The 13210-nt window shown below is 35.5% G+C and overlaps 1 protein-coding gene across 8 annotated transcripts in view; it reads left to right on the plus strand.

The window, feature by feature from the left end:
- The window catches only part of UBR3 (ubiquitin protein ligase E3 component n-recognin 3), a 233013-nt gene that overhangs the window by 213316 nt on the left and 6487 nt on the right, over positions 1–13210 (plus strand). For 7 of the 8 annotated variants that reach the window (XM_033423543.2, XM_033423538.2, XM_033423540.2 and 4 more), the window contains one exon: positions 10575–10754. In XM_033423543.2, the coding sequence (XP_033279434.1) occupies positions 10575–10754 (180 nt within the window). Of the gene's footprint in view, positions 1–6992; positions 10326–10574; positions 10755–13210 lie in introns of those variants that run through there. The other variant, XM_049712251.1, reaches the window with a different exon arrangement.

Below are 13210 nucleotides of genomic sequence, written 5' to 3' on the forward strand. Positions count from 1 at the left end.
TGTATCTTTCTTACTTTCTTCGTGCTAAATATTATATCATTTAAACCTAATCATGTAGCTCGAGATAATTCTTTCTTATTTCTTCATAGTGGTATTCCAATATATGTGTATTCCACATTTTACTTACTCCTCATTGGTGAACATCTAGGCTGCCTTCAAATCTTTGCTACCATGAAAAAAAATAAACTGCTGCAATGAACCTAATGTTTTGTATACTTTTAAACTTTCTCTGGATTCTATACCTAGCTAGCTATGGGATTGCCTATGTATGTATGGGATACATTCTGCCTCCTTGCCTTCTAACATGGCTGCTCAAGGTTCACACTCCCATTTGCCTTGTGTGAGGGTTCTTGTTTTCTACCCTATACTTGCTAGCACTTTTATTATCCAGTGTTCTAATATTTGCCAGTCACATGGGGATAAAGTATATGCGTATGGTTAATTTACTTTGCGTTTCTCTAATATAAATGCAATTGATCATCAGTCCATGTACTTTTTAGACATTTAAATTTTCCTCTGTATATTTCCTATTCCTATTCTTTGAGCATTTAAAAAAATTGGGGTTTCTGTCACTATCTTGCTATTGCTTTGTCAGTTTTGCAGATATCTTTTTTTTTTTTTTTTTTGCGGTATGCAGGCCTCTCACTGCTGTGGCCTCTCCCGTTGCGGAGCACAGGCTCCAGACGCGCAGGCTCAGTGGCCATGGCTCATGGGCCCAGCCGCTCCGCGGCATGTAGGATCTTCCCGGACCAGGGCATGAACCCGTGTCCCCTCTATTGGCAGGCGGACTCTCAACCACTGTGCCACCAGGGAAGCCCTGCAGATGATATCTTTTAACAGACTTTGTATTGCCCTTTGTGGAACAGAAATATTTAATTTTAATGTCGTCAGAGCTATCACTTTTTTATTTATGACTTGTGCTTTTGGAATCTTATTTTTAAAATCCTTCTCCAGTCTGAGATTATAAAGTTATTTTATATTTTCTTCTCTTATTTTTATAGTTTTGTCTTTACATTTATATTTTTCATTTAATCTGAAGTTTATTTTGTAGTAAGGTATGAAGTAAAGATCTAATTTTTTCTCCATTTGATGAGGCAGTTTTCCTAAGACTATTTACAAAATAATCTATTTATAAAATAACCTGGCTTTTTCATACTAATTTCCTATGCTAACATGTTTCTATATTTCTGGGTTCTTTGTTGTATACTACTGACCTATTTGTTCCTATACTAGTAGCACACTCTTAACAATGGTTTTATTATAGACATTATATCTGGCAGGGTGAGTTTCACTTTTTTTTTTCCTTCTAATATCTTTTTGCCAAATGCTTTTTTCTAAAATTTTTTGCTGGTTAGCTATATATGCACTTTTATTCTTATATATAAATGTTATATCAATTTGTAACTATCTTTCCAAACTCCTACAAGCTGTTAGATGAGAACCGCTTTGAATTATCGTTTTAAGGCATTGAACATAGTTTTTATGTCCATTTATTCAGGTCTTCTTTTAATATTTTCATAGAATTTTAAAATTGTCATCTTAAAGTCTGGTATTTTTTATAAAGCTAATCTAGAGGCTTTATGGTTTTAGTTTCTATTTAAATGATATCTTGTTTTCTGTAACATTCTCTGATTACTCCTTGCTGGTATAAAATAATACTATTGATTTTTGTATGTTCTTGTGACTGGGCACTTGCTGAACTCTCTATTAATTCTAGTAGTTTGCCTGTTGATTCTTTTAGGTATTCTGTGTATCATATCATCTGAAAATAATGACAGTATCATCCCTTCCTTTCAAATCTTTATTTCTCTATTGTTGTCTTAATGCATGTCCAGTACTATTTTGAACAGTGAAAGTAATAGGCAGTATCCTTTTTTATGCCCTACCCCAAAGAGAATGCTTTTAAAGTTTCCTGTGTATGTCTGTTTGTTTTATTGTAAATGGAATCATTTAAAATTACATTTTCCAATATGTTGCTAAAATGGAGAAATCCAGTTGGAATTTTTGAACGTTAATCTTCTATATTTAGCCACCTTGCTAATGAATTCAGTGATTATTTCTAATAGCCAGGACGCTCTTGAGTTTAATAATACACTTTTTTTTTTTTTTGATGTTGGGGGTAGGAGTTTATTTATTTATTTATTTATTTTTGCTGTGTTGGGTCTTCGTTTCTGTGTGAGGGCTTTCTCTAGTTGTGGCAAGTGGGGGCCACTCCTCATCGCGGTGCGCAGGCTTCTCACTATCGCGGCCTCTCTTGTTGCGGAGCACAGGCTCCAGATGCACAGGCTCAGTAGTTGTGGCTCACGGGCCTAGTTGCTCCGCGGCATGTGGGATCCTCCCAGACCAGGGCTCAAACCCGTGTACCCTGCATTAGCAGGCAGATTCTCAACCACTGCGCCACCAGGGAAGCCCAATAATACACTTTTTAAACAAACATTTTGTTATCCATGGGACATCATCAAGAATGGTACCTGGTACATGTTCTGACACAGAAGCCTGCTCTCCACACAAATCTATTAGACTTTCCTTATTTAGTTAAATATCTTAGTCTGACACTATTTCTAGTACCATATTGGGGCTGATTTTAGTAACTCATGTGGTTCTCTTTATCTTTGCTCCAACTTAATTGCATCTTCTCTTATTTAAACTCTAATTCTGGAATTATTAACAGAGGGACTGGAGGTCGTTTTTGAATTCCATAGCATTGTTTGTAAACTGTTTGTGTATGTGTATTTTTCTTGGAAGAAAATAGTTATCAGTTTATTATAGGTGGATTATCCACCCACCCTCCAAAGTTGAAAAACCACTGCTCTAATATATCTCCTTTAATTCTTTTGTCTTTCTTCTATCTGTCAAAAGTAGTTTCTCTTCGAGTAATAATGATAGCTAGCATTTATTGTACACTGACTACATGCTAAGCATTGTTTTAAGTGCTTTGCATTTAAATTCATTTAAGCTTCACAAAACTATGAGGTAGCTGTTACAATCTTCACTTTACAGACAAGAAAACAGGCACAGAAAGATGAATGACTTGCTCAAGATTCACAGCTAGTAAGTAAAGCTGCCAGAATTCAAGCACATTTAGTCCAGATGCCAAATCTGTACTATTAACATCTGAGCTATACTGCTGCTTAGTACACAAATCAGTTTTTGAGGCGAACATGTTATTTTCTTCTAGTTTTAAGTCTGTAAAAGCCACTATCTTATTGCATATTATACTCTCTTTGATCTCAATATGAATACTCTATAGACATTTCTTAAAGTATAATAATATAGTGATTGATTTGTTGATAGTCGAATAGACATACAAGAATAGCAGACAAAATTGAAAACATCTCAAGTGTCCATCAGTGAGAAGCTGGTTAAATAAATTGTGGTTTATTCATACAATGGCATACTCTGCAGAAGAAAAAAGAATAGAAAGTTTTCTATGTGCTAATGTGGAAAAATCTCAAAAATATATTAAGTATCCCAAGGCAAGGTGTGCTTATATTAAATGAAAATAGAGGAAAAATAATGGTACTCATATTTGCTTGTGTGTGTGTATGTATGATACTCTGGAAAAATACGTTAAGAATTATGGTCAGTTCTTACCGAGGAGTTGGGTTAGTGAGTTTGAGATTAGGATAGAAGGGAAAAAAGAATGGTGGAGAGACTTTTTTAAAAACAGTATCTTTTTATACTTCTAGATTTTAAATAGTATAAATATACCACTGCAATAATTTATAGAAAAAAAGTATTTATTTTTTGAACAGGTAATGTATTCACATTTTTTTAAATTCAAAAGGTACAAGAAGGTATTCTATGGAAAAAAATCTCTGTTTACCCCTTTCACTAGCCACTTGATTGCTGCCCAGTTGCTATCAGTTTCCTCTGTATTATTCCAGAGACATTTTATGCATATACAAGAAATATGTGTGTGTGGGGAGGGTGTATTTTTTTTTTCTTTTAGTCCTCTTTTTATACATTGTTCTTCAGCTTGCATTTTTTTTCCCTTAAGAGTGTATCTTGGAGATCATTTCATATTCAATGCATGAAGACCTTCCTCATTTTGTCTTACAGTTTCAGAATATTTCATGTATGATGTACCAGGATGTATCTAATTAGTCCCCTATTAATAAACATTTGGGTTATTTCTAGTCCTTTGCTATTTACAAATGATACTGCAATGAATGATAGTATGCACAAGTTATTTTGCATGTTTTTGATTGTATTTGCAGGATAAATTCTTAGAAGTAGCTGAGTAATATTCCATTGTATATATGTACCACATTGGGAAGCTGCTGTATAGCACAGGGAGCTCAGCTCAGTGCTCTGTGATGACCTAGATGGGTGGGATGGGGTGGCGATGGGAGGGAAGTCCAAGAGGGAGGGGATGTATGTATACATATAGCGCTGACTCACGTCGTTGTACAGCAGAAACTACCACAACTTTGTAAAGCAATTATACTCCAAAAAAAAAAAAAGTTTATGCACATACACACAAAAATCCTTAGAAGTGATTTGCTGTTTCAGCATTTGCATACTTTTGTAGTTTTGATGGTTATTGCCAGAGTGCCTTTCATTGAAGTTGTACCAATTATGTTAACACCAGTGATGTGTGAAAGTTTCCCTGTACTTGTGTCTACTTAGTGTGTTATCATACTATTTAATCTTTGCCTCTAGATCTTTGGTCTAGGTAAAATAGCTCAATGTAGTTTTTTTTTTTTAAGGTTGTTTCAATTTATATTTTTCCTAAGGTTGAGCATTTTCCTTATGCAGAGCCATTTAGTTTTCTTTACTATGACCTACTTGTTACATGCTGCTTTTGAAAATAATTAGGAAATGAAAATGACTGGGAAAATCATTTAGTATCTGAGCTTTAAAAAAGTATCTCATTATTTTTTCTTTGTGTAGAATAATCTGCCACTCTCATCTGTTTTGTCCAAGTCAAATGATAGGGAGGAATGAGAAACTTTTCTTTCATTTTTTTCTTCTTTTATAAATTTTTCCTCAGGTTTCTTTCATTTTAGTGACCCACTTTTGGATTCAACATCTGCTTCATGAGAGGCCAAGTAATCCTGAAGTAGTCTGTGAATCCCAGGGGGAAAGATACATTTATGTAGATCTTTGTTCATTTTTATCCATTGTTGGATATCCTGTCATAAAGAAGATGAAAAAGTATTGCTATTTTCTTACCATTAGTAGTTCCCATTGTCTCAGGTTGTTTTTGTGCCTTACCTTAGAACATAAATGCCCTCTCTCAATAGAGCAGGAAGATATAACAGCTGTAAATATATATGCACAAAACAACAAAACCCCAAATTACATAAAGCAGAAATTGACAGAATTGAAAGAAGAAATAGACAATCCACAATTATACCTGGAAACTTCAGTGTTTTTTCTTAGTAATCAATAACAAGTAGATAGAAAATCAACAGGGATAAATGAGACCTGAACCATACTATCAGTCAGCTTGATATAATTGACATCTATAGAATACTCCACCAAACAATATCAGAATGCATATTTTTTACAAGTGCACATGGCCCATTCACCAGAGTGTACCATATGCCAAACCATAAAGCAAGTAGCAATAAATTTAAAAGAATTGAAATCACAAAACATGTTTTCTTACCACACAGAATTAAATTAGAAGTCAGTAAAAGAAAGAAATATATAAATCCCCAAATGTGTGAGAATTAAGCAGCACACTTCTAAATAACTTATGTATCAAAGCAGAAATCACGTAGAAATCAGAAAACACGTAAACTGAGTGAAAATGAAAACACAGCATAGCAAAATTGTGAAATGCCCCTAAAATAGTTCTTGGAGAGGTACATACAGCTTCAAATGCTTATATTTAAACAGAGGAAAGGTCTAAAATCTTTTTTTTTTTTTTTTTGCTGTACGTGGGCCTCTCACTGTTGTGGCCTCTCCCGTTGCGGAGCATAGGCTCCGGACGCGCAGGCTCAGCGGCCATGGCTCACGGGCCCAGCCGCTTCACGGCACACGGGATCTTCCCGGACCCGGGCACGAACCCGTGTCCCCTGCATCGGCAGGCGGACTCTCAACCACTGCGCCACCAGGGAAGCCCAGGTCTAAAATCATTTATCTAAATTGTTACTTTATGAAACTAGAATAAGAGTAAATTAAACCCAAAACAAGTAAAAGAAAGGAAATTACAAAAATCAGAGCAGAAGTCAATGGATAGTAATGGAGAAACAGTAGAGAAAATCAATTAGTTCAAAATCTGGTTCTTTGCAAAGATCAATAAAATGGATACACCTAAATGTCAGGAGCTCAGCTGAGCTGGGAGAGAGAGAACTGAGCTGCTAGGTACTGGAGTGGCTGATTAAAGCAGGAAGCCACAAATGAAAGAGTTAAACCTTTAACCACTTACTGTGATAGTATAATCAAGAGGCTAAAATCAGAGAAAATGCTGATTCCCCGTTCCATCACCTTCATAGAATGAAATGGTGTACCGGTTAAGGATCAGGTGGATCAGCACAGATGTGGGAATCTGTTAAGGGAGCCGCAAACAGAAGTTTTTTGCAGTGTTATGAACTCTGAGGTGGAGAGGAGGGTGAAGGGGTAGGGATAGGAGTGGAAAAGTCCTGGGTACTGAGTCAGAGTGGGGAAAAGTTTCTTAAAGGTTTCAGCTTTTTCCCTTAATAAGCTGGCCTTGGCAGAAGTGTCAAAGTGACCCCTGCCCAAGGCCTCAGATAGAGGGGCCTAGGAATAAAGGCGCCAGGCCTGGGAATGTAAATGTGTGAAAGAGCATGACTGGCCAGGGGGCCTGAGACCATGATTGCAGATCCCTTCAGAGACTGCAGTGCACTGACTGTGTGCCAAGTCTGGTGGAGGGAGGACAGTTTTCACCATGAGACCTGCAAAGTAAAACCTTTGTGATTATCTGTGGTTAGACCTGAAAAAACACATATAGGTTTTTTGTTGTCTTTTTTTGTGTGTGGTACGCGGGTCTCTCACTGTTGTGGCCTCTCCCGTTGCAGAGCACAAGCTCCGGACGCTCAGGCTCAGCGGCCATGGCTCACGGGCCCAGCCGCTCCGCGGCGTGTGGGATCTTCCCGGACCGGGGCACGAACCCGTGTCCCCTGCATCGGCAGGCAGACTCTCAACCACTGCACCACCAGGGAAGCACACATAGGTTTTTAACCAGGAACTAGACTCCTCACTAGATTGCTATGGAAAAAAAAAAAAAAGAGAGAGAGAGAAGATACAAATTACCAATATCAGGAATGAAGGAGGAAACGTTCCTACAGAACCATAAGAGAATATTATGAATAACATTTGCAAACAAATTTGATAACATCTATAAAATGAACAAATTCTTTGAAAGATACAAATTACTAAAACTGACTCAAGAAGAAATAGAAAATTTTGAATAGATCTATATTGAGTAAGGAAATTGATTTAGTTATTAAACTTCTACAATTATTATCCTGCCAAAAAATGAGATCAACAACTTTATAACAACAAAGATAACATCATGATGAATTCTATGAAAAATTTAAGGAAGAAATTTTATCAATATTATATAAACTCTTGGCAAACAGAGGAAGAAGAGACACTGCATACTCATTTTATGAGGCCAGTTTTACTAATACCCAGTCCAGGCATCATGAGAAAAGAAAACTACAAACCCATATCTCTCATGAACATAGAAGCAAAAGCCTTAATAAAATATTACCAGTAAAAAGGATAATACACCATGACCAAATGGGTTTATCCTAGGAATGCACATTGGCTCAACAACAATAAAAGATCAATAAACTTAATTCACCATATTAATAGAATACATTTTTTAAAAGCATATGATCATCTCAGTAGCCATTTGACAAAATCTAACACCCTTTCATGGTAAAAAAAAAAAAAAAAAAAAAACACCAAAAAAAGGAATAGAAGGGAAAGTCTGATAAAGGGCACCTATGAGAAACCCATAGCTAATATCATATTTAAAAGTGAAAGATAGAAAGCTTGCCCACAAAGATAAGAAATAAGGCAAGGATGTCTGCCCTCTTCCTGTCTTTTAAGCACTATATTGAAGGTTCTAGAAAGAGCAGTTAGGCAAGAAAAAGAAATAAAAGGCATCCAGATTGGAAAGGAAGAGGGAAAACAATCTGTTTGCAAATTAGATGATCTTGTTTGTGGAAAATTGTAAGGAATCTCTCAAAAGCTATTAGAGCTAATAAACGAGTTTAGCAAGGTTGTAGGATACATGATAAATGTACAAAAAAAGTCAGTTGTGTTTCTGTGCATTAGCAATGAGCAATTTGAAAATGAAATTAAGAAAATAGGGTGATGGAAATATTCTGGAATTAGATAGTGGGTGATGGTTGCACAATTTTGTGAATATACTAAAACTCACTAAATTGTTCATTTTAAAAGGATGAATTTTATGGTATACAAATTATATCTCAAAAAATATATTGAGAAATTATTGTATCCAGAATATATCAGGAACTCAATAATAAAAAAGCAAAAGATACAAAGTGAGCAAAAAATTTGAATAGGGCACACTTCTCATCAGAATGTATATGAATGACCAACAGTACATGAAAAGCTGTTCAACATCATTATTGTTTAGAGTAGAAATTAATATTACAAGTGTTGGTGAGGATCTGGAGTACCTGACACTCTTCAGTCATTTGCTGGTGGGAATGCAAAATGGTATAGTCAAATTTGGAAGAAGTTTGACAGCTTCTTTAAAAAGTTAAGCATACTTACAGTACAACCCCCAAATAAATAGGTGTCTACCAAAATAAATGAAAACTTATGTCCACATAAAGACTTTTATATGAATGTTCATAGCAGACTAATTTGTAGTAGTTAAAAACTGGCAACAACCCAGAATTCCATCAACAAGCAAATGCATGAACAAAATGTGGTGTATTCATTCAGTGGAATACTACTCAGCATTAAAAAGGAATGGACTGCTGATACACGCAATAACACGAATGAATCTAAAAATACTGCGCTAAGTGAAAGAGGCCAGGTACAAAAGACTACATACTGTATGATTCCATTTATATGGAATTTTTAAAAATCCCCAAACTGTAATGGCAGATTATAGTTGGCAGAAAGCAGATAAGTGGTTGTTTGGGGCCAGGAGCAGGGGCTGGAATTAATTGCAGAAGAGCACCAAGGAACTTTTTCAGGGGATGGAATTGTTCTAAAACTTTATTGTAGCAGTGGTTGCATGAGTATACCTTTTCCAAAATTCATCAGACTTAAAGTGGGTGAATTTTATGGTATGTAAGTTATACCTCAGTAAAGTTAGTTTTTAACATGCCTTATTAATGTATCTATACAAATGAGGGATTTGTGGCCTCATTTCTAGTGATTTAAAAAATCAGCATCTTTTTCAGCCTGCATATCATTTTGCTTTTTCATCTTTATTTCTTTTTTTATTTTGGCTGTGCTGCACAGCTTGTGGGATCTTAGTACCCCAACCAGGGATTGAACCTGGGTCTCAGCAGTGAAAGCGCCAGAGACCTAACCTCTGGACCGTCAGGGAGTTCCCCTTTATTTCTTCTTTATAGCATATTTCAGATTTTTGTACTTAATCCACACAATTAGTTGTTTTGCAAACAGATGTTTGTTGAATGTCTGCTATGTGCCAAGCACCGGGAGGACAGAGCCCCTACTCCCGGGGACTACTCCCACAGTCTTAGAGGACAGGCTAATTTATTTTTAAAGTAGAAAGTATAAATGTAAGAACTGAAGTGTTTACACAGTATAGACGTACTAATTTTATCTCGGTGGAACTAGGTAGTCTAAGGTGTCATTAAGTGGGGTCAGGAAAGGCTTCCCTGAGGAGCTGGAATTTGAAGGATGTTAGGAATTAATTGATCCAGTGGACAGGGGAAAGTAGACTAACTTGCCTCCTAAATGGATTTTCAGTTAAATAAAGAGGGGTGGGGGGTATATTTTGGTGTTTACAAGACTAACAAACTCCTTTAAAAATCAACTTTCAAGATGTGAGTCCTTGGATCATTGATTCCACTGGTTCTGTTATTACTGAGTAGAGCTTCAGATTACCTGGCAGTTAGAGCTCTCAAGTTTTTACAGACTCCACCTTCTTTTTAAAACTGACTTTGTTTCACACCCATTCAGGGTCTAGGCAAATGATTTAGCACTGTCTGTCGTGAATTCCATGTTTTCGCTATTGTTCTTCTTTATCCACACTGACAGTCTATGTCTTTTTAACCAAAAGTCACTTTCCCTTTGCCCCAAATTAACATTTGCTTTCATAGAGTAGCTAGGTGCTATAGGCTATATTCATCAGATATGTGAAAACACTATTTTTAAAATAAATGTATAAATGAAGCAGATGCTATGGCACTTGGAAGTTAAATTTCAAAGAGAAACATTCTGGGAATATAGGATATAACAGCTCAGAACCTTTTCTCTCTTCTTTGCTCCTCTTACTCCCCTCACTTTATTTAGTTGACTCAGTTAAGAAAGTTTTCTTACTATCCAGAAGTAATTGATGAGAATGACACTTTAAATATCTATAATGGGAAATGTTCATGATGAAATGTCTTGAGAATTTTCTATTTCATATCTAAAAGGAAGAAGAAGAGTTTTCAGTTCTTTCCAGCTGCCTGGGACTTCTGCCAACATTTTACCAAACAGAACATCCATTCATCAGTGCCTCTTGTCTGGATTGGCCAGTTCCAGCATTTGATATTATATCTCAGTGGTGTTTTGAGATAAATTCATTTACTGAAAGACATGCTGAACAAGGAAAGGTATGTAAAAAGAGTAATACTCACTTGCTATAGTGGTGACATGCTAATAGGTAAGAGAATAATGAAGAATTTAACATTTCAGGTAATCTAGTCTTGGCAGTATTTATTAAACTAATTATTTTAAAAAAATGGTTTACTTATATTTATTTATGAGTGTAAAAGCAGAAATGTTTCAGTTAACAAAACTAAGGTATAGTATGTTACTTTTAGTTTGTTTTAGGTCATTGGGTTTTTATTGACTACCTTAAATAGTCATAGCACTATTTGGAAGGTACAAAGGAATTTTGGAAGGTACAAAGGAATTTTAAGACAGACAAGGAACTTGTAAGCTTATTGGAAAGAGGACTGTCACATAAAAATTAAAGATTTGGACTTGCACATCTAAAACATCATGTCTTTAACTATAAAATTTGCTGGCTCTATGCTGCCAGCTCGATGGGTAAAGGTGTTGTGTTGGGGATGAGGGAATTGGAAAGGTGGAGTGCAGGCAGTGATGGGTGGCTCTTAGTGCCATGGTTTGGTGCTCAGACTTTCTTCTATATAGAATTACAGTTTTTTGAGAAATGGAATAATATGATGAAAGTAGTGTTTTTAGGGAGGTAATTTTTGTGGCTTTTTTAGTAAGTAAAATTGATGTTATGGAGAAAGGGAAACCAGAGATTATTTAGTGGTGAAGAAAATCTGGATTATTGTTTTGTTAGCCAGCAGAAATTAGACAGAATGTAACCAATGCAAGACACATTTGAGAAAAATATATAGTCCTTGGTGACCAAGTGTACATGACTTTAAAATCTTGAACTCAAGTCATCAGAAGAGTAGTAACTAGTATACATAGTTCCGATAGGAACCTGCTCCTGCTTAAAAACCACTGATGATGGATGTCCCATTGGCTATGGAGAAAGACAGGAATCTTTACATGGCATTCACCATCTTGCTTGCCTTTCTAACTTCATTTCATACCACTTCCCAGCCACCACCTTGCTTAAACCACGAAAGAATATTTCTTAAGTATGCTATGCATTTTTAAAACATCTGTGCTATTGCTTATTGCTGTTACTTTTATTTAAAGCAATCATCCTACTGTTTTCCTGTTAATCACCCATGAAGGCTTTGCTAAGATAAATGTTACCTCTTCTATAAAGCTTTATCTGAGAGTCCATCTCCCTCTATTATGTATGATAGTACTTTTGCCACTGTTTCTAATAGTTGCCATGTTGATCACTTTTGTTTGTTTAATGTGTCTGAATGGGGACTCCACAAGGCAAAAATTGTTTCTTGTTTATTCTTGAATCCCTAGTTCCTGGAAAGTGCCTAATATAGACTAGTCACCTAATAAATATTTGTGAAACAATTAAATGGTGGATTAATGTGATTGGGAGAAATAGAACTGATGAAAGGGGAACCGATTTCAGGAAAAACGAGAATTTTAATTTAATGTCAAAGGAACAATAGAAAAATTAGTATTTCAGATGGAGGTTGTCACTAGACTTAATTCTTAAAACATTGAAGTGAATAACAAAGGCAAGGTAAGCATAAATAATAAATGTCTCTGCTTTTGTTCATTTTCAATTGAAATCCTTAAAGAGATATTATCTCATTTTATACTTTTTTTAAAAGGAAAGGAAAATTGAAGAAGTTAATTGAACCTTGTGTACTATGTATAAAAATATTTTCCTATCTAGTAATTGCTTTATTCACAATTATAGCTATAATCTGAAGTTATATTTTGATGTCTGAAAACCTATGAGGAATGTCTTGGAGTAAGAGTTGGGTATTATTGTAGAACCAGGACAGAAGAAAAAGTGATGAGCATACTTAAAATTATTTTGTCTTCATATGTGCCATGGGATAAGCAATAGATAAAAACGAAATCACTTGATAGTATAAGAATAAGCCTACCTTTTTAGATGAATGATTATTGTTGTGAATATTGATAGAAAATAAGAATTTACCATTTAAATATATTTCATCTTTTTGTAAAATTGAGTGATAACTATTTGTTTTAGAGTCAGAACAGTAGATATTTATTTATTTATGCTTATGCAGAATTTTTATGTTATTTGAATTCACCCCTATCTGACCTGCATCCCTACACTTGTCCCTTCACTCTGTTCTGTCTCTAACCTCAACTCTGTCCATTTGTCAACCAGATTTCTTTTTAACCAGCAACTTTAAATTTGAACAGAGAGACTTAGATAAATATAAACAGTGATTGGAGCTGAATAGTGCAACAGCTTCCCTTGAAAGATAGTCTGAATTACTGCTTCTCCTTTCTTGTAACAGCTAAGATTCTTTGATTGCAAACAGTTTGGTTGCAAACCTCTGGTCTGTTTTCTCTGAAGCGCTACTGCTAGATGACTCCATCTCAGCTACTTTCCTTCCCTATATATATGCTCCAAATTCAGATTCCTGGGAGAGAGAATCTGACTGGCCTAATTTGCATCATATGTATACCC

Source organism: Orcinus orca, chromosome 7 (assembly GCF_937001465.1).
Source record: "Orcinus orca chromosome 7, mOrcOrc1.1, whole genome shotgun sequence".
Taxonomy (NCBI): Eukaryota; Metazoa; Chordata; class Mammalia; order Artiodactyla; family Delphinidae; genus Orcinus; species Orcinus orca.